At 38.3% G+C, this 22,269-nt stretch overlaps 1 protein-coding gene across 1 annotated transcript in view; it reads left to right on the top strand.

The window, feature by feature from the left end:
• LOC120542356 (deleted in malignant brain tumors 1 protein-like) overlaps positions 1 to 20,932 on the top strand; it is a 31,115-nt gene extending 10,183 nt beyond the window's left edge. The window contains exons 2-6 of the mRNA XM_039774749.1: positions 1,436 to 1,753; positions 3,321 to 3,632; positions 9,625 to 9,942; positions 15,992 to 16,309; positions 20,410 to 20,932. Coding sequence (XP_039630683.1) covers positions 1,436 to 1,753; positions 3,321 to 3,632; positions 9,625 to 9,942; positions 15,992 to 16,309; positions 20,410 to 20,417 — 1,274 coding nt within the window. The 3' untranslated portion in view covers positions 20,418 to 20,932. The remainder of the gene's footprint in view (positions 1 to 1,435; positions 1,754 to 3,320; positions 3,633 to 9,624; positions 9,943 to 15,991; positions 16,310 to 20,409) is intronic.
• The last annotated feature ends 1,337 nt before the right edge of the window (positions 20,933 to 22,269 follow it).

Raw genomic sequence — 22,269 nt, 5'->3', positions numbered from 1 at the left:
ACTCCTCTTGTACAATGCTATTATCCCAGTTAATATTCGAGTAGTTAAAGTCCCTTTTTACGACAGAATTACTTAATTGATTTCCTTGTGCCCTGTGTTGGCTGGGATTGGCTCCAGCGGACCCCCGTGACCCTGTGTTCGGATTCAGCGGGTTGGAAAATGGATGGATGGATTTAGATCAGGTTTTTTTCTATAATTTGCTTGAACTTTCCGGTTGATTTTTTGACCGCTCTCATCACACTATGTATCATAGTTCACTTGCGGTACCAATTTATTTGCACGAATCCAAGAGAGTCGCAGCAGGCCGAGGGGAGGAGGGCAGTGCCCTCCTCACTCATGAACCAGCCTCAGGGCGAATCTTACATCTGCTTAGCTAGGGAATGAGAGAACTACTTAACAGATTTAGATTGGGCTTTTTTTCTAGAACTTGCTTGAACATTCTGGTTGCTTTTACGACTTCTCTCATCGCACTAAGAATCATAGTTCATGTAAAGGAGCAATAAATTCACGCTAATCTGAGACAGAGGCTGCAGACTGAGGGGATGGGGAAGCGTGATGTCAGGAGTAGGAAGCCGGGCAGGGCACTCCTTGCTGTCCTGTTTCACTACTACATGGGCGGAGCCACGGGGGTCAGCTGGTCTTATATAAATCCACCTACTGCATATCAAATGAACCACCCAGGTTGTCCAAGCTCCTAGCCCACCACAAGTCAAGCGGGAATCCATATATATTTTAGAGTTCTCTAAGTGAAAGTGGTAAAAAGGTTCAAATCAGTTCTGAAGCAAACCCAAACCAAATAAAGAGATGTAAGAATCTAAATAATTAGGTTGCATTGTATTTCTTTGCTCTTGTTTGAGTCCTTTCTTCTGCACTTTGATTTGATATTAATTTGGAAAGAAAAAAAATCTTAAATCTTTGACTGATCTGTGTTTTGGTGATTTATAAAATGAATAAATATTAAAAAGAAAGATAAAAAACCAAAGGAGCAGAAAAATAAAGCAGCACAGAGTTTAATTTCTATTGATGCAAACCATGCTTGTAATCAAACAAAAACAGATTTCTTCTAGTATATTAAAGCATTGAAATAAGCTTAACTCTAAAGCAATAATAATTGTAAAAAATGACTCAAACTAAATATAAATCTCCTCAAGTATATAGATATTGTAATACTGCTGAACATGAACTGCAAAAGTCAATTCATAGCAACAACAAAAAAAAAAAAATAATAATAAGGGAAAATTCTTTCATTCATTCAACTTTAGAGTATTTATAATCATTTAACCAGTTAAAATAAGTCAGAAGCCAATGTGTATATCAGTAGCAGTACACTTAGCCATATCATTGTTTAAACTTTTAATGTCTTAAATAATGCTGAAACCTTTTGTAATTCCTGTATTAAATGACATTATTTATTATTTCCTTTCCTTAATATCAGGTGCTGGCATGAACATCAGGCTTGTCAATGGAACCAGCAAGTGTTCTGGTAGAGTTGAGCTGTTGCATAAGGACCAGTGGGGAACCGTGTGTGATAATGGATGGGATTTGACCGATGCTGAAGTCGTCTGCAGACAACTGGGCTGTGATAATGCCATCTCTGCACCAGGAAAAGCCCACTTTGGAAAAGGCAGTGGACTGATCTGGATGGATAATGTAGCTTGCAAAGGAAATGAGTCATCCTTGGCACTCTGCGAACATAATGAACTAGGGCAGCATAGCTGTACTGCAGGAGAGGATGCTGGGGTAGTCTGCTCAGGTAAAAACAAGCATTTTGCCACCTTCAAGGCAAATGTGACCAACTCTATAACTCTATTTATTATTGAGTTAAATTCATACATAAACAGCATTATTTAACTTTGTTCTGTACTTCCTCCCTTGTCCTCAATCTGTAGAGAAAGATAAAAAAGAGTTACACCCATGTTTTTCCCCTAATGTAACCCCTTATCAGTCCCTATAAAGCCACACTAAACCTTCACATATGACTATTTATATCCTTATATTATTAACTGTTTTGTGTCTATAATCTTACATATTGAGTTTTAGATTTCATTTTTACCACAGAAATCACTAATGCAAAGTGGGAGGTAAATCCTGGCGCAAAACTTTTGATTCAACAAGCCAATCTACATTCCTAGCTCATGTTACCGTCCAAAAGAATGAAACTACAGGTACAAAGAGCCAACATGAGGTTCTGGAGAATAGTTGCTGAGCTCATTCTCTCCTTCTTTTGCAGATTGAGGGGAGCCATTTAAGATGACGCAGAACTGTACTTAGAATGCCACCTTTGTCACTGAAACCCTCAGCAGGATAAAGTGAAGAGATATCATAGTAAAATCTGTGCCATTTGAAACTTTAGTCTTACTCTTTAGCTAGTATATGGTTGCTACATTTCTTGTTTAAGCTGTGAGATTCTATCTCAGGACTGAACTAATGAAAAGCAGCAATTAAACAAATACTCCATACCCTAGTTTGATAAATGCTCACACACCTCTTAGATAAATCCATGTACTGTATCTCAACTGAACCAGCCCCATGCAGGCTGACCTACAGTAGTCAATTGTATATTGTGACAGTGTCCATATTGCTCATCTTTCAGTGCTGCAAGTTAATGTGAGGAAAAGTTCAAATCCGTTCTGAAGTTAAGCCAAAACAAATGAAGGGACTTACAACCCATTTACTCAAAGTTTTATTTTCTAACTTTTCTTCTGGTCCTTTCTTCTGCATTTTGATCTGATTTTAATCTGGAAGGAAAAAAAAGCTTTTGATCTGTGTTCTATTCATTTTAATATAATTTATAAAATCAATAAACAAAAAAAAAAAAACAAAGATTAAAAATGATAGTGCAGAAAAATAAACCAGCACAGAATTTTATTTCTCTTGATGCAAACCACACTTTTTCAATACTTGTGATCAAATACAAAGTTGACTGTCTTAGTATATCAAAGCATTCACAAAGTTATAAATCAAATGCAATGCACTGAGTATAAAAAATATCCGAAAGTAAAATTAATCACCTGGAGTATATAAAGAAATCAAAATACCACTGTCTGAATAATATATCTGTTTCTTAACTACAGCTTAAGCTTTAGCAAAAGTCAGTTTATTGCAACAAAAAAAAAGTTAAGAGTAAATTCTTTCATCCATCCATTTTTATTTATAATCAAGTTTTTCAGTTAAATAAGTAGGAAGCCAAAGCCTATCCCAGTAGCTAAAATCTTTCTCATAACATAATTTTATTGCGAAATAATTAAAATAATGCTAAAACCTTTTTAGAATCCTATATTTAAATAACATTACCCAGTATCTTCTTTGCTTAACTTTAGGTGCCAACATCAGGCTTGTCAATGGAAATAACAATTGTTCTGGCAGAGTGGAGTTGTTATACATGGACCAGTGGGGAACTGTCTGTGATGATGGATGGGATTTAAGAGATGCTTACGTTGTCTGCAGACAGTTGGGCTGTGGATATGCTATCTCAGCACCAGGAAATGCCCACTTTGGAAGAGGCAGTGGAAAGATTTGGATGGATGATGTGTCTTGTAGCGGCCGTGAGTCATCACTGTTGGAGTGTGGGCATAATGGCCTGGGAAAACATAATTGTGCATCAGATGAGGATGCTGGAGTCATTTGTTCAGGTAAATATTTTTATTTAATTGTGACTTCTTCAGTATAATTAAAATGTGACTCATTATTCATCATTTCTTAATGTTTTGTGAGCCTGATGAAGTGAGACTGGGGCACCAAAACTGTTGTCCAGGAGAGTATGTCGGGGTAATATGTTCTTTGTGTTTTGGCACTTTCAAGGTAAAATTGGACTAAATCTATTTATTATTCAATGAAATTTATAAATAAGGAGCATTGTTAAACATTGTCACGGAATTCCTCTTCTGTCATAGATCTGAAGAGAAAGAAATGAAATCACCTCCATTTTACCCAAATCCATCCCTTGATGCATCCCTGAAATCAGTCCCCATCAACTCCATACTCCATGACTCCTTGTTTACCTCTTGACATTTAGGTCTAAAGCAGAAACAAACTATAAACATGGCAATAGTAGCGTCTGAGACACTGTAGTGGAAATTGTTGCTTTAGTAAATGAGTGACTATTCAGGAATGGATGCAGGGGTAAATTGTTTAGGCAAAATTTTTTTTAAGTGTTGTGAATCTCAAACTAAACTTTGACTACCTCTACTCGATACTGAGTGATGCTCCTAAATAAACAGCATTATTTCAGATCACATAGATGAGAAGCTGGGATGCTTATTGACAAATAGAGCTGTCACTCATTGGAGAGGCTTATCTATAAGACAAGAGATAATAAACATAATTTAGCATTTATTTAACAAGCAAGTACAGGATTCTTGATCAAAACTAAAGTCACATTGGTTAAAAAAACTCTTGAAACTTACTTGTGTTTCCCATGAATTGTTCTGAATGAGGAATATATGTTTAATTAACATTACCGGGTGGGGCACAAAAATCAGAAATCATTATCTGTTATTTTTGTAATACTGTTCCTTCATTAATTAGATGGCCAGCATATTGACTTGTTCTCTCACTATGTCCTGGAAATCTGCCAAAAATAACCAAAGTTGCAATACGCCACCATGTTAATATTGGAACAGCTAGTAACTTCTCCATTTCCGATTCTCGCAATAATGCCAATGGGAACATAAATGAATCAACAATTTCCCATTAAATAAATTAACAAATATGATCATAAAAAATATATATATGCATAAAATAAGGGTGTGGTTGAGGTTCATTTTCCTGGACTTTTTCTGTTCCCCTAGATACATTTGAAGAAAAAGATACAAAAGAACATACCTTACACCCAAATCTCTTCCTTAATTTACCCCTGAAATCACTCCCCATAAAAGCCACACAGAGCCTTCACTTTTGACTCTGTATTTATCTCCTGGCATAATAAGGCATAATTTGAAAATCTAACTAGAGCTATTGTGATAGCACTCTATTCTTTAGTCTACTTTAAATATTCAAAAGATTTCATCTGTTCCACCATGTGTAAATGGTGTAAAACAACACTATAGTTATAAATAGACTATTGCTTTCCTAGCAGTAAAACTAAAAAAGTAGTAGGCTATAAGTAGAAAGTATAGAGTATAAAATATGCAAGTGACAAAAAAAACCTCCTGTAATTATCAATATTATCATTTCTACTTTGTCACTTTGGGGGCATCTGCTCACCCCAACCCATACTGTGTCAACAAAGTATGAAAAGTCTGGAAAGTCAAATTTGGAGTTGTTCATTTTATTCTTATGTGACAAAACACAAATGTTCAATCATCAGGGACCTCATGTATATCACCTTGCTTGGAATTCAAACTTAAAACATGTCATAAAGACAAAAGTAGAAATGTGCGTATGCACAAAAAAAAAAATCAGATGCATAAAACTGTGCATAAGCAAATTTCTATGCATTTTTGCTTTATAAATCCCAACATGAATTTTAATGCACATACACTTGCATACACAGCTCCACCCTGACTCCTCCCAGAATTTCACCTATTTAAATATGCAAATTACTATAAATAGCCCCTTCCATTCAGTGTTTTGTTAAAAGATAATGGCAAAAGCATGACTTAAAAAGAAGAATTTTAGCAAATGTGAAATAGAGGTCCTGCTCAGTGAAGTGAAGGCAAGGAAAAATGTAGTACTTGGTGGCTTTAGCAGTAGTATAAGCAATAAAAGGAAATTAATGGGATGGTACAGTGTGGCAGATGTACTCAAAAATTTAAGTTCAAAAAGTCTCACAGTGTCCATAATAAAAAAGAAGCGTTCAGATATCGAAGTCGATGTGAAAAGACAAGTCACAGCCCAATGTCTGAGTGTCAACACCACTGGAGGAAGTAGCCTAATTCCAGGATTCACACCATTTGAGCCATGAGCTGCTGCAGTTAATGGTGAGACACTTACATATCTCACCAAAACATTAATGAGATGCATTTTCACATGACAAATAATTTTCATTTTAATAGAGTGGAAATGCATTCTATAAGCAAATTCATGCTCTGAAGGAGCCATTACAGTAATGTGCGTGCAGTCAACCTCTCCGATTACATTTGCGAAAAATGGACATTGATGAAAACTGCGCTTTGTAATAAGCATATGTTTAATATGTCACTGTGCTCTGTGCAAATATTTCTTGTAAGTTTTCTTCCTTTTCTACTCACATGCACAGATGACACAGAGCCAGATTTAGCACAGAGGTTAACCATATAGAACTGCTAGGCAAGCAGTATAACATAAGACAGTTTAAAACAGCTGGAAAACGTGCAATCAGACTGAGAACTGTTGTATACTATTTTTGTCTGTCAAAGTCAGCATGAAACTGTATCATTGTTGCCTTATTTGGAATTACATGTTCAAGTAAGTGGTGGCTTGCCCATGGAGAAAACGGTATAAAGCCTTGGAAAAAGGCCAAGCAAACCTTGGAAGCCGACGGACAGATGGGAGATATCGTCATCCAATCCTGAAAATCCTTTCACTGTAGCAACAAATTTGGCATACTCTACACATTAGGCCTCCACTCCTGGACTAGGTATTGCTATTTGCTTTCCTTGTCTGTTATGCAGCATAAGCCAACATTAAACAAAGCTACATTATTTCTCTTGTGTGATTTCTTACCGCCGCATCACTAGGGAAGGGTATCATCTTTTATTTTATTTCTATATAGATTCTGGTTATGTAACACGCTGCAATCATGAAAGAACTCATTCCCATGGAGTTAGCACCCCCTGTTGGATTCAGCTTTGATGTTTAAGGAAAGCTTATATATCTGGATGACAAGTGAATAACACCATCCCATACAGTTGGCATGGCACGATTCAGTGATGACTAAATAATACCTGATCGGTCAACCAGTTATGTTGAAAAGCTCCTATGGTTAAAAACCAGAGGGAACACAATTCTTCAAAGTCTGCTTTTGAAAAGCCAGCCCCAGCTTAGGACACAGCTCCAAGTTGATAGCTCTTGTAAATCTAAATTGACTTAGAAGACAGTCATCATCATGGGACAAGAAATCAGTATGATCTCTAAATACATGCTTTTTTAAAATTCTTCTAAAGCAGCCATTGTAGCAGGAATAGCGCATCATTATATTGTTATAGATCGATTACAATCAAGTGCTTTATATTTGTAAATAAGCTATACAGATAAGTGTATCTGATAAAGCCTGCATCATGGATACAAATATAAAAAAGAAAGCGAAACCACACAAAAACAGTAGCACTGCTTTGATGCTGGGTGCCACCCATTTATAAAACCGAGCAGGAAGATATGTGCACAAGGTCTGAGGCTGCCATGAAAATGTGAAGGCTTTACGGCAAGTTTAGTTTTTATATATATCAACATAAACGTGAAAATGGGCCTATGTAACATTTTTGCGCGTAATTACCATTTATACATGAGGCCCTAGTTCCTGATTGTGAAGTGGAGGCTAAATCCTTCCACGCGGTTATCAAGCCAGTCTACATTCCTAGTTCTCATTACTGTTGAAAAGAATGACATTACAGATACAAAGAGCCAAAATGAGGTTCTAGAGTTGCTGAGCTTACTTTCTCCCACTTTTCCAGATTGAGAGAGGCCAATTGAGGTGGCCTGGACATGTACAGTAATTAGGATGACGCCTTTGTGACTGCAATTCTCACCAGGAACAGCAAATCAGAAATGAAATGAAGATATATTATGGTGTGAACTGTGCCATATGTTGGCTACACTGCTTGTTTTAGCTGTGATACAAAATCTCAGGATCTCAGATAGGGGGCGCTATCGCTCCCTTGAACCCTTGACCAAGACGTCAGACACGAGGTAAAAGTCCAAATATTGACTTTTTATTAATCAACAGTGCACAAAGCACCCTCCTCTCCACAATACTTATATAATCAATCACTAATCAATACAATAACCAATCCTCCTCTCCCAGACGCGTTGCCACCCTTCCACCCAGCTCAGCTTGCTGTCTGGGAGTTCCCACAGTTCCTTTATAGTCCCTGACCCTGAAGTGTTTCCAATCCCCAGTCCATATGATCTCCTATCACTTCCGGGTCAGATAAAAAGTCCTTTTCTTCTCCCCGGAAGCACGTCATTCCTCTTGTCCATGTGACTCGAACGTATTTCCGGGGCGTAGGGAAAATATTCTTTTCTCCTCCCTGCAGCGTCCTCTAGCGGCCCCCACGGTATCCAGCAGGGCTGTAGATAAAAACTCCATTGTCCAGGATTCCCTGCTGGACTTCGGGGCACCTTCACACTGCAGGGAGGGCTCCATCTGGCGGCCTGGGGGTATTGGCCGGGAAGAATGGCTGGACCAAATAAGATAAATGACAACTCATATCTTAGATAAATCCACCTACTTACTGTATCTCGACTAAATCAGCCCCAACCAAGTTGACCTAATCCACCATAAGGTTTGAAGGTATCCATATATTTTTCACAGTTCTTTGAAAGTTAAAGTATTAAAAAATGTGTAATCTGTTCTGAAGCTAACCCAAACCAAATGAATGAATTTAAGAATCTGAATTATTAAGATGTATTTCCCAACATTTATTTGGATCCTTTCTTCTGTTCTCTGACTTGATTTTAGGTTAGAAACAAAATACTTAAATATTTGACTGATCTGAGCTTTATTCATTTTTGAGGTGATTTATAAAGTTAATAAACATAAAAAAGAAAGATGGAGAAACTGAAACAGCACAAACCAATGCAGAATTTAATTTCTGTTGACGCAAGCCATATTTTTGCAATGCTTGTAATTAAACACAAACTGATCTTTCTTAGTTTATTAATGCATTGAAAAAGATATCAATCTAATGCAATGCTCTGAGTATAAAAATATCTGAAAATAAAAATAAATAATATGGAGTATATAAAAATATAAAAATACTGCTGTCTGAATAATACATGCATTTATTAACTTGAGATGAAACTTTTGCAAAAGTCAATTCATGACAATAAAAACAATGTTAAAGGGCAAATTCTTTCTGTTCAGTCACTTTTATGTATAATCAGTTAAAATAATTAGGAAGCCAAAGCCCATCATAGTAGCAGTAAACTTTGCCATATTATTCTCATATTATTGTTTAAACTTTGTCACACATGTGCAACTAGGAAGACGTTGTATGGACCAAGCACAGGTAATTCCACACCAGGCCAGGAGGTGGCGGGGTGCACTAAACCTCCTGTTATCTCTCAGACCAGCCGCGGAAAAACCTGTCTGATTTAAAACAGATGACGTCACTTCTGGTTCTGGTGCCCAGAAGAATATCACTTCTGTTTCTAGCGCCTAGAAGATTATCACTTCCGGCATCTACTCTGACTAATGAAGAACATCACTTCCGGTCCCCTTACACCACTTCCTGTCCTATCCCTTAAAGCCGCCATCTTGACATACCATCATCAGTTCTGTTTTGGACACAGTATAGAGAACATCTCTGTATTTAACAAAGAATCTTTTGCAGCCAGGAATAATATACGGGTGGCTGCCCCAAACCTTTTTAAATGTGTCGAGTCAATTCCTTTTACAACTTATAATAGCTAAAATAATGCTGAAACCTTTTAAGAACTTGATATTAAATGACATTATTGATTATCTTCTTTCATTAATAACAGGTGCCAGGATCAACATCAGACTTGTCAATGGAACCAACAAGTGTTCTGGAAGAGTGGAGCTGTTGCATAATGACCAGTGGGGAACCGTGTGTGATGATGGATGGGATTTGACCGATGCTGAAGTTGTCTGCAGAGAGCTGGACTGTGGCTATGCTATCTCAGCACCAGGAAATGCCTACTTTGGAAAAGGCAATGGACAGATCTTGATGGATGATACAGTTTGCAACGGAAATGAGTTGTCCTTGATGTCCTGTAATCATAATTCACTGGGACAGCATGACTGTGGTCCAGGAGAGGATGCTGGGGTAATATGTTCAGGTAAAAATGTGTTTTATTTTTTTGCCAGTCAAAATGTGACTTTATTATTAAGTGAAATGCATAAATATGCATAAATATTTAAAATTGTCCTCAACAATACTGTCCCAGATCTGAAAAAAAGATATAACAGCATCAGTGTTACACCCTGATTTACCCCTGAAAATCAGTCCCCATGAAAGCCATACTAAGCACTAACATGTGACTCCCTTTTTATCTCCTGCCATTATTAGGCATAAAGTAAAACCTAACAGTAGACATGACAGTAGTAGACACCGTCACATTATAGTAGAAATTGTGGTGTGGGTAAAAGAATTTATTCTAGATTTCAAAACTTACCCAACTTATATAGAGACAATGACTGCTTTGTGGAAAAAGTGTAAAACCTCACATTTGGAGGTGTTAATTTTATTCTTACCAAAAAAACAAATGTGCAAGCATCAGACCCTGATTAACCAGTCAGTTACGTTCCTATTTCTGGTTATGTCCAAAAGAATTGCATTGTAGGTACAAACAGCTAAAATAAGGTTCTGGAGCAGAGTTTCTAAGCTCACTGTGTCCTACCAGGAACAGTAAATCAGGAATGAAGTGAACAGACATTATGGTATGAACTGTGACATCTGAAAGTTTAGTCTCAATCTGTAGTTAGTATATGATGGGTACACTGTTTGTGTAAGCTGTGATAGGCTCTTTCAGAATGGAAGCAATGGAACCCAAATCAATCAATCAATCAATCAACATTTATTTATATAGCACATATTCATACAAAAAAAATGTAGCTCAAAGTGCTTTACAAAATGAATAGAAAAATAGAAGACACAATAAAAGATAAACATAAGTCAACATTAATTAACATAGAATAAGAGTAAGGTCCGATGGCCAGGGTGGACAGAAAAACAAAAAAAAACTCCAAAGGCTGGAGAAAAAAATAAAATCTGTAGGGGTTCCAGACCAAGAGACCGCCCAGTCCCTTCTGGGCAATCTACCTAACATAAGTCAAACAGTCCTCTTTGTATTTAGGGTTTTCATGGAAGGACCTGATGATGATGGTCACGTAGACTTCTGGCTTTCAGTCCATCAATGTTGGTGCATCATGATGCTTTGAGTGTCTACATTTTGATTTGATTTTAATTTAAGAAAGAAGAGAAAAGCGATTTGAGTTTCTATCATTGCAATGTAATTTATAAAATCAATTAATATAAAAAGAAAGATAAGAATCTGAAATTAAATTAAACACAAACGATACTTGGGTGCAATTTCATTCATTCTTTGTCAGAAAAATTGATACTATCTGCCCTGGCATTGTGCCTACTGGTTATGTACTTCCTGTTGTTAATCATGGCATTGTCTTGGAATCTTTTGATGTTGTTTCACTTTCAGAGCTAGTTTGTTCAGAATACTGATGCCCGATTGTGGCAAGGAAGTTTGATTCTGTTTCTCCAATATTATCTTCTTTACACTGGCTGCCTGTTAGCTTCAGAATTTACTTTAAAATTTTATTGCTAGTTTTTAAATCATTACATGGGTCTACTCCTGCCTATTTATCTGAACTGTGTGTTTTACACCAACCACCCAGAGAGCTTAGATCTACCAGTCAGCTGTCTCTTGTTGTCCCTCATACAAAGTGGAAAACTAAGAAGGACAGGGCTTTTGCTGCTGCTGCACCTTGTCTGTAGAACTCTTTACCTCATTACATTAAGGTGTCACCTTCAACATTTCTATTCTGTAGCTTCCAGTGACATTCACTAAAAGTGATGCTTTCCCTACTTTTAGTCATCTTCTTTCTTTTCTTTAACTCACTGCTGGCTGTATTTAATTTATTGAATTTGATTTCTATTTTACTTATCTTTATTGTATGTTTTAACATTAAGCACTTTGGCTACACCATTCCTGATGTTGTTTTAAATGTGCTCTATAAATAAATTTTCATTGACATTGACATACTTTTGCAGTGCTCGTAATCAAACACACACTAATTCCTCCTGGTATATTAGTGTATTGTCAGTCAGTCAGTCAGTCATTATCCAACCCGCTATATCCTAACACAGAGTCATGAGGGTCTACTGGAGCCAATCCCAGCCAACACAGGGCACAAAGCAGGAACAAATCCCTGTGCAGGGTACCAGCCCACCACAGGGCACATGCACACACACACACACACCCCAAGCACACACTAGGGACAATTTAGGATCGCTAATACACCTAACCTGCATTTCTTTGGACTGTGGGAGGAAACCGGAGCACCCAGAGGAAACCCATGCAGACACGGGGAGAACATGTAAACTCCATGCAGGGAGGACCCGGGAAGCAAACCCAGGTCTCCTTACTGCGAGGCAGCAGTGCTACGCTGTATTGAAAAATTATAATCAAATGCAATAATTAGAGTAAAAAAATCTCTGAAACTAAAAGTAAATCTTCTGGAGTATTAAAAGATATAATAATACTGCAGTCTGAATAAAATATACCATCATTAACTCTGGCCAAAGCTTTTGCAAAAGTCAATTTATATTCACAAAAATAAAATCCATCCATCCATTATCCATCCCGCTATATCCTAACTATAGGGTCATGGGGGTCTGCTGGAGCCAATCCAAGCCAACACATGGTGCAAGGCAGGAAACAAACCCCCGGCAGGGCGCCAGCCCACCGCAGGACGCACACACACACCCACACACCAAGCACACACTAGGGACAATTTTAGAATCGCCAATGCACCTAACCTGAATGTCTTTGGACTGTAGGAGGAAACCGGAGTACATTGAGGAAACCCACGCAGACACAGGGAATACATGCCAACTCCACACAGGGAATACCTGGGAAGCGAACCCAGGTCTCCTAACTTCGATAACTGTTTTAGATCCACATCGCTGACCTGGCTTTATCAAATGCACTGAAATTAACTGCATATTTTTTATTAGTTTATGGCATCTGATTGTAATTAGCCTGTAACAATATAATGGCCCACGGAATGGCCAAACTATTCCAAATACCATAGCTGCTTTAGTGTTGTTCCTCTCAATGCACCACTCAGAGTATTTATCCCACTGTATCTGAGTGTGGAATCACACAAAGCTCTACAGCAGCTGTTCAGAAAGAGAATTATCTGTTTACAGCATCAAGCACACGCTGCGTCAGCTATGCGCACTGTCTATTGAACTGCTCCCATACAAAAAAACGCTTCAGAGCCTTTTCTGTAGGGACATCGCGGTTCATAAACACACACAATCAGTCCATCAAGTGCTCCTTGTAGAACTGTTTGTACTTATTAGGACAATTACCTCACTGTAAACTTGCGATACAGTTTTAATATTGCACAACCTTAGCCACTTTAGAAACGCGTATTTACATATGATGACTGTATCATTTTTAAGATGAAATGCAGCAAAATATGTTTATTACATTATACAGAAAAAATGTTAACATCATTTAAATAATCTATATTGTTAATAATTAAAAATGTGAGGACATGGTGTCACAGCACTAGCTAGTTCAAGGATTATTCCTGCCTCGTGCTGTATTCTTGCTAGGGCTGGTGCGACACTGGAAGGATAAATGGATAGAATAATTAAACATGTACTATGAAGATATTTCAATGTGCCTTAAAAGTTTTGAAGAATCGGCGTTTTAACCTTACAGGTGACTTAAAATCTAATACAGAGGTAATTTTGTTGCGATTGGTTACTTGGAGAAAGAAAAGGAAAGACAGGAATTGGAGGTTAGTATGTTTGAAAGAGACAGTACTGCTGCAATAAATCATTTCATTGAAGGTTGCGCACGGTGCTGCAAGCATCTTGTGGAAGGCAGGAACAACCTCTAGACAGGGTGCCAGTTCGTCTCAATCACTGTGCCACCGTGTTCCCATGTTTAATAACATGCTTTAACTCCTATCATCATGAAAATGATATCAAGTATAAATCTCAGTATTTTAATTATTTAGAGAGCTGTAATATCACAAATGTAATGGATCTTGTGTACTGTCGGAGAAACAGAAAGCCCATTTAAGAAGCATGTAGTGATTCACACACATAGAGCACATAGAAGAACACATACAAAACAAAGCATTTGCTACTTTAGTTACAATGGTATTTGAGAAACTAGTAAATTAAATGATTTAAAGATAAAGTTTATGATGTTGTACTTTAATGACAAAATAAACTATGTGATTCCATCCATCCATCCAGGACATGTGGCCGCAAGTCCGATGACACAACCACCTCGAACTGAGGCCTAGGGTGTTCTGGTGCCAGGTGCACATATGGACACACCTGTGCCTGCACATGGTGTTCGTTATGGAGAATCCGTAATGAGCACAGAAGTCCAATAATAAAAAACACCACTCGGGTTCATATCGGAGGGGGGCCATTCCTCCCAATCACGCCCTTCCAGGTCTCACTGTCACTGCCCATGTGAGCATTGAATTCTCCCAGCAGAACGAGGGAGTCCCCAGCAGGTGTACCCTCTAGCACTCATTCCAGGCACTCCAAAATGGGTGGGTACTCCAGAATGCTTTTTGGTGCATACGCGCAAATAGCAGTTAGGACCCGTCCCCCCACCCGAAGGTGGAGGGAGGCTACCCTCTCATCTACCGGGGTGAACCCCAAAGAAGAGGCTCCAAATTTGGAGGCAATAAGTATGCCCACACCCATTGGGCGCCTCTAACCAGGGGCAACTCCAGAGTGGTAGAGAGTCCAGCCCATCTCCAGGAAACTAGCCGGAACCTCTCAACCTCATGCACTAGCTCAGGCTCCTTCCCCTTCATGTCCCAAGAGCCAGCTTCTGTAGCCGAGGATCGGACCGCCAAGGTCCTCGCTTTTGGCCACCACCCGACTCACACTGCACTTAACATCCTTGGCCCCTCCTAGAGGAGCCCATCTGAAGGGGGACCCACGGTACCTCTTCGGGCTGTGCTCAGCCGAGCCCCATTGGGGCAGGCCTGGCCACCAGGCACTCGCCATCAAGCCCGAACTCCAGGCCTGGCTCCAGAAGGGGTCCCGGTGATCGGCATCCGGGCAAGGGAAAATGCCATCCAATGTTTGTATGCATCATAGGAGGTTTTCTGAACCACTCTTTGTCATATCCCTTGCCTAGGACCAGTTTGCCTTGGGTTACCCTACCAGGGGCATAAAGCCCCCAACAACAGAGCTCCTAGGATCATTGGGACATGCAAACCCCTCCACCACAATAAGGTGGCGGCTTGAGGAGGGGAACTATGTGATTAAAGTGGAAATTTCGAGATTAAAGTTAACATTTAAAGCATTTTTTTCACTGTTTCCCTATTTTTTTCTCTTTTCTCTGTACCCTAATAAGCTTTCATATGACACTCAGATGGTGGGCTACGACTCGCCTTTTCATGGTGACTTTGATATCTGACAGCTTTTTATTTTGGGCGTTGTGTGACTTTGCGAACTTGAGCTTTTGAGTTTCTCTGACACTCTATGTCACTCAATCAACTTCCTTTTGGTGTTTATACCACTGTTTAAATGAACAAATAGTATGTTTTTCCCTGCCTCCACTTTGGTATTCGCTGAAATTCTTCTATTTTCCCCGTGCTTTTCCCATTACCTTTTCACAGAACGCTGAGCTTAAGGGCTATATATATATTGATTTGCATATTCAAAGAGGCGTAATTCTGGGAGGAGTTGGGGTGGGGCAGCAGGCGCCTGCATGTGCATTACTTTTCATGCTGAATGAGATTTAAGGAGCGGAAGAACGTGGAAGTTGCCGTTTGCGCAGATTTATGCATCTGGATTTTTTACGCACATTTCCGCTTTTGTCCGTATGCCATGTTTTAGTGTGAATTCTACGCACATCATTATGCATGATCTGTCTCTTCAAGGGAGTCTGAAAGGTAGCTGCCTTTTTTATATCACTCATTAGTCACAGCTCCTCTCACTACCTCAGATGCTAAACAGATCTCTTCAGTGTTATTTCCTCAGAGGTCTGTTGTTACACTATCATTGTTTAAACTTGTAATAATTACAATAATTCTGAAACCTTTTAAGAACAAGAATCTTAAATGACATAATCCATTATCTGCTTTCCTTAATATCAGGTGTCTGCACCAGCATCAGGCTTGTCAATGGGACCAACGAGTGTTCTGGGAGAGTGGAGTTGTTACATATGGACCAATGGGGAACCGTGTGTGATGATGGATGGGATTTAACTGATGCTGAAGTTGTCTGCAGACAGCTGGACTGTGGCTATGCCATATCTGCACCAGGGAATGCCCACTTTGGAAAAGGCAGTGGACAGATTTGGATGGATGAAACAGTTTGCAGAGGGAATGAGTCATCACTGTTGATATGTGGACATAATGGCCTGGGAAAGCATAACTGTGGTCCACAAGAAGATGCTGGGGTCATTTGTTCAGGTATATGATTTTGTTTTAACACTTGGGGCTTCTTCAACACAAAACAAATCTTCTTGTGTTCATTATTCCATGATTTTCTATGAACCTGATGAAATGGGCAGTGGACTAGTGGAGGATGCTGGGGTAATTTGTTCAGGAAAAATGTTTTTATGTTTTGCCACCTTCTCAAGGTAAAATGTGACTGTATTTAATATTGAGCGAAAATCATAAAAAAAAGTATTATTTACAATTCTCCTGGACTTCCTCTTCTGTCCAAACTCTGAAGCGAATGATATAAATACCACCAGCATTACACCCAAACCCTGATGTACTCTGAAATCAGTCCCTATTAGTTCCATACTAAGCACTCACATATAACTCTTTATTTATCTCTTGACATTATAAGGAATAAAGCCTAAGTTAAGTATATCTGTGGAAATTGTAGTGTAGTAGTTGGCTCAAGGCATAAGAAAACCAAGTGGCTGCAAGATATGGAAGAGAAAATCGGCAAATGACTACCGGACAAATGGAGTATTTTTATTGCGAGAGACGTTCAAAAAGTTTCTGCACATTTTTTAACTCTATTTATTAAGAATTTCAAAAACAAGTTACATTACTTTTCTTACATAGTCAGCTTCGTTTGTGATGCAATATTCCCAGCCACATGACACTCTCAAACACGACTAATTACTCCTCCCATCTTCACCGTTTCCAACAAAAATATTAAAGTGCGGAAACTGTTTGAACGTCCCTTATATTTGTCATATTAAAGTGGATTTTTTTTATTGCAAAATGAAAATATATATGGCGATATTATGAACTGATATGTTGAAATCTAGCATCTCAGGTTTACAACACTATTAAGCCCGCAGAAAGGTGCTCTATGGGGGTTTTGGGACTGTTTGTGGGACATGTGCATTGTTGGTGCGTAAAGCTGGTGTAACCAAAGGAAAGTGATAAAACTGTGAAGAAATTTGGAAGCAAATTATCAGAGTCCAATTTGGGACTTTTTTGATCATACTCCTGTTTTAGACAAAAGTTGGAGTGTTGCTGCAGGGAGTTATGAAAGTATTTGGCAGGCGACGACGAAGCTAATCAAACTTTTCAAGAAAGTAAGGGAGAATGAAATTATGACAAGACCCAGCAGTTCAAAACATCAGATCAGTACTTTGGCATGCTGTGCATGCAGAGGACAAACTTGTGCTTTCAACCATCCTATTACTTCTAATTAGTGAATTCCTTGGAACACTACAAACATGAAATGGTTTTAGTGCATATGTTGAAAGAGACTGGGACATCAAAACATCTTTGCCAGTCTCTTTATTACTTTTAAAAAGGCCCTAGAGCCTAAGTTTAAAACACCAGGATATGCCAGAGTTAATGGGCTAATTGGGACAAAAATAAATACAGAAACAGATACAATTAAGTAGAATGTCATGCCAGAAGGTAACATTATGTGGAATTCAGTGTAACTTCTAACTACGTTCACGGGGCATATATATCTTCATATAAACACATTGTGATTTCTCTATCACTACATTTCTACCCACAATCTCTCAGGGTCTTTTTACTCAAGTATTTAATTAAACAAGCTGCTAAGGAATTAAATTACACCAGTGACAAAATGGTAGTAGGTATACTAGTGTGTGTAGTTGTTATTTGTGTCTGGTCCAGTTTGTTTAAGAAATGAATTTATGTTTTCATAACTAAATTGAAATGAAGAAAAAGAAAGCAATCTTGCCAGTACTGCAACTTTCCATAACAAGAATTTTCCACCTCAGACTTATTCTATAGCTGTCAGATTTTATCTTTTATTTATTTTTTTGGTTTAAAATTTTTAATGCCTAATTCTTGATAACCTTCTAGAACAGGGGTACTCAATCACAGTCCTGGAGAGCTGCAGTGGCAGCAGGTTTATGTACTAACCTGGTTGCTTAATTTGCTTAATTGCTTAAACTTAATGAACGAAAGAACTAAAGTGAAGCAGAAGTGTCACTTGAGCAATAAGTGTTTCTTATTAAGCAATTGAATTGGAGCAAAAATATGCAGCCACTGCGGCCCTCCAGGACCATGATTGATGACCCCTGTTCTAGAATATGATGAAGGCTACAAATTCCAGAGAATAAACTGCCTGACTCATACTCTGCAACTCACACTGAAAGATTAAATGAAAGATTCAAAATCGTTGGGTAGCTCTCGGTATAGCCTGTACTCTTCCTGTGCCTGTTGTAAGTGCAGAGAGGAGCTTTTCAGAGTTCAAATTGATAGAGATGTATTTGAGATATTCCTTGGGTCAGGAAATGTTGAGTGGACCAGCAATAACTAGAAACAACAACAAAGCCAGGAGAGAGAAATCTTATGCTGATGTTATTACTGATTTTGGCTCCAGAAAAGCCAGAAAACACAATCTAAAAACTGTCAGAGGACAAACATAAGGTTGGGGGTTATGCCATTATAAGGCATAATTATTACTGTGCCATTTATTTGACAACTTTTGTTTGTCAGTATTTAATTAATGTGTCATTTAATTAGTACTGATTGGTGTTTTGAACAGTGGTTTATATACTTTAAATGTTCTTCCTGTAGTCTTATGTGACTTCTTAGTACACTGAAATCATGGTTTTATATTGTGGGTTAGCACCGAGAGGCCCAATTCAAAATTTGTTTAGGGCCCCATACACGTTCAGCCCTGGTATTCACTGGAAGACGCTAAAGTGGAAAATATGGTTTTAGTAACAGAGTGCACTGTAAATACTTAGGAAAAAATGCTGGGGTAATTTTAAATGTTCTGGACTTCAAAGCAAAATTTGACTGACTCTAATGTATTAACCAAAATTCTAAACAAACAACATTTTTTAGCATCACATAGATGAAAAGCTAGGATGCTTATTGACTGTTGTGATGTGAAATTGTGCATAAATATTTGATAAATATTTTGTAAGTCTTTATTTGTAAGTTAGGCAAAACAATGTAATATTAATGTTACATTAGTGAGAAGCATTCATGTTTACCCCCTATTTTAGGAATGGGTCTATCTGAATTTACAACAGGGTTCTCGGGGAAGTGGCTCAAACACGTTTGGTAAGTGTTTCTCTGCTAAAGTCTCTCTGTCAACCCCCACACAAAGCCAGGCTGCCTAATCTCACAGACTTATCACTGTAAGGTATTGTACCATATAATGTCTCCCCACCTTCCCTTCAACATTTATAACCTCAGGCAATTAGGAATAGTAAAAGACAAGCAGGAATTAAGTTACAATTTAAACAATGTATTATTGATAATATTCATAAATTATAACAATGTGCAAAGTACATTTGAATATTGGCAACCATACAACCTGATTAATGCGGCACACAGACTTGTTAGTTACTTAAAATGTCTCTAGTTAAGGCATCATTTTGTGGTCAGCTTTCTTTAGAACAGGCCACATGCCTGTCTCAATATGGCTGCCGAGCTGTGAGATGGTCTTTCATCAGTTGGTCAGAGGGAGAGAGAGAGGGGTAAAGCAAGCAAATTTATAGATTCTTTGTCCACACCCTAGAGCCAATAGGATGTCATGGTACTTAAAGGCTTCTGATACAACTCAATTCCAAACAGCCATACTTCAGACCGATAGGACATAGAATACCTTCACAACTCCCCCAAAACCATTTCTTAAGGTGAAGCTTTCCAGCTTAGATAGTTGGCCTCCATGCAGGGGTTGATTGAGAAAGCCCTAGAGAGAATCACTTGCCAAACTTGTTTGAGGCACTTTCCCCAACCCTGTCGTAAAATTACAAAGAGACTTAGTCCTCAAAGGGGATAGGGGTACTTAACCATACAAATAAAGACATACAAAATATTACACCACAACAATCACGTTACAGTGATATGGAGTGGGATATATTAAGCATAAAGTGCACAGTCAGGTTTTAAAAGTGACATGTTGAAAGCAGAAAAAATGGGCAAGTATAAGGATTTTAGTGACCAAATTGTGATAGCTAGACGACTGGGTCTGAACACCTCCAAAATGGCAGGTCTTGTGTGGTGTACCCAGTATGCAGTGTCCAAGGAGGAGCAACCGGTGACAAAATGATTTGAACAATATAATAATTAATTTCTTTCTGGTTTTTATTTTCTAGGATCCTAAGGAAAATGATTAAGGAATTTTAATGCTGAACAGTGCCTTCCCGACTGCTTCAATGATTATATACTTCACCTCCTTACTGAAGATTTTCGTATCAAATCAGTAAATTCCAAGCATCATTGAATTATCCAGTCTTAAATTCTGTGATTCTGTTTTGACTAATTCATTTAATAGAAAAGTTTTTATTTCTGCTATGTGTGCACTATTAAACTGTGTTTCATGCAAACTGCTAAAGAAAAAAGTGTATCACATATTTGCAACTTGTAACAAAGCACAGTTTTTCCAGGTAACCCATAAAGTGCTCTAGTAATTAAAAAGTCAATATGGAATGGAGGTCTCAAAGTAAGAGATATTTGCCAGATAATATAATTTATTAATCTTCATTTTACATTCACTCTAGGTATGTTTTACCGTGTTTGTTTCTTTTCATTAGTGGAAGATTGGTGTGTATTTCTGCCTTGAGAACTATGAATTGTGCAGACATTACTTTTAATTAAACCCATGCCCATCACATAATACTACAATGTTCTGATTTTTCTTTCTTCATTAGGTAAAGAGGGTTTAGTGGCACACTGGTCAGTGTTCCTGACTCACAGCTCCATCTATTAGCAGGCCAAATCTTTTTGTACTCATACAACGTTTTTGGAGTTCTCCAATGTCCTTTTCTAAAGTAGCATAAATATTAGCTGGTCTCTTTAAATTGGCCCTCAACGAAGAAAACAAACTGTAGTGTGATAAACCTGTGTCTTGTCCAGGCTTCACTCCCCTGCTTTGATGCAGCTGGGATGAATTCCATCTCTGCGCAACCTTTAAATGAGTAGAGAGTTTGGAAAATAGTTAGATGTAAGAATGATCAGATTAGAATGTCCCTTTCCACTTTTCCAGTCATGTAACCTGTTGTTACTATTTTCCTACATTGTTACTTTCATGTGTCACGTACGGCTAGGGGCCCTGCCTGGCCGGGACGCTAGCTGGATGGAAGGACGTGGGGACAGAGCATGGTTAGGGCATTATCTTCCCTGGATACACTAGAGGGCATCCCCACTGGGTTACTGGGGATACATGGATCCTCACAGAGCACTCTGGGAGTTGGAGTTCACTGCAGCTTTGTTGGGTTCCAAGAATGCTACCAGGGGGAGCTATGGAAAGAGCAGAGCCTGTTGTGGGGTACAATATCTGTAGGTTTGTGTCTATTTTGTTATTATATTTTGGTGAAGACAACACTAGATGTACTTAAAAACAGGACACATCAAAGCATATCCTCTTCCCAATTGTACCTCACTTTTAAAACAGCTGTTCATACAAAAAACAGACATGGCGATGCCTCAGGCTATCAATTACTTTATAATCTGAGAAAGGATGGGCATCTAGGACAACAAGTTGCTAAATGGGTTTACAGCCTGGGAAAGGAAGACAAGCTAGTAGGTACTAAGCAACATCAAAAAGTTTTATTTTTTGGGAAAACGGTACGAGTGAATTTACTTATCATATTGACAATCGGAATATCTAAAAATCACATCTTGCGAAACCCCCCGGTAGAATTTTATAATAAATACGCCTTGTCTGAAGAGCAACATAAGGGAAGAAGAATGGGAAGAAAGGGAAGAAACAGCCAGCAACGTGTTTCCGTTACCATCTGATAGTTGGCAAAGCATCTCATGAACAACTACAAGTGCTAGATCAGAAGCCTCCTAGGACATTCATCCTTGTCTTCTTTTAACTTTTTGTAAGCTTTTTCTAAAGACTACATATATCCAGACTTTGCTATCCACATTTACTTTTATGCTTTTCTCTACTGGTATTATTATACCTGTAATTAATACTGCGCTACTTTTAACTTTCTATGCTTTGCCTT

This window comes from Polypterus senegalus, chromosome 13 (genome assembly GCF_016835505.1).
Source record: "Polypterus senegalus isolate Bchr_013 chromosome 13, ASM1683550v1, whole genome shotgun sequence".
NCBI lineage: Eukaryota > Metazoa > Chordata > Cladistia > Polypteriformes > Polypteridae > Polypterus > Polypterus senegalus.
Note: the sequence above shows the minus strand (reverse complement) of the source record. Positions and strands in the feature narration are given on the sequence as shown.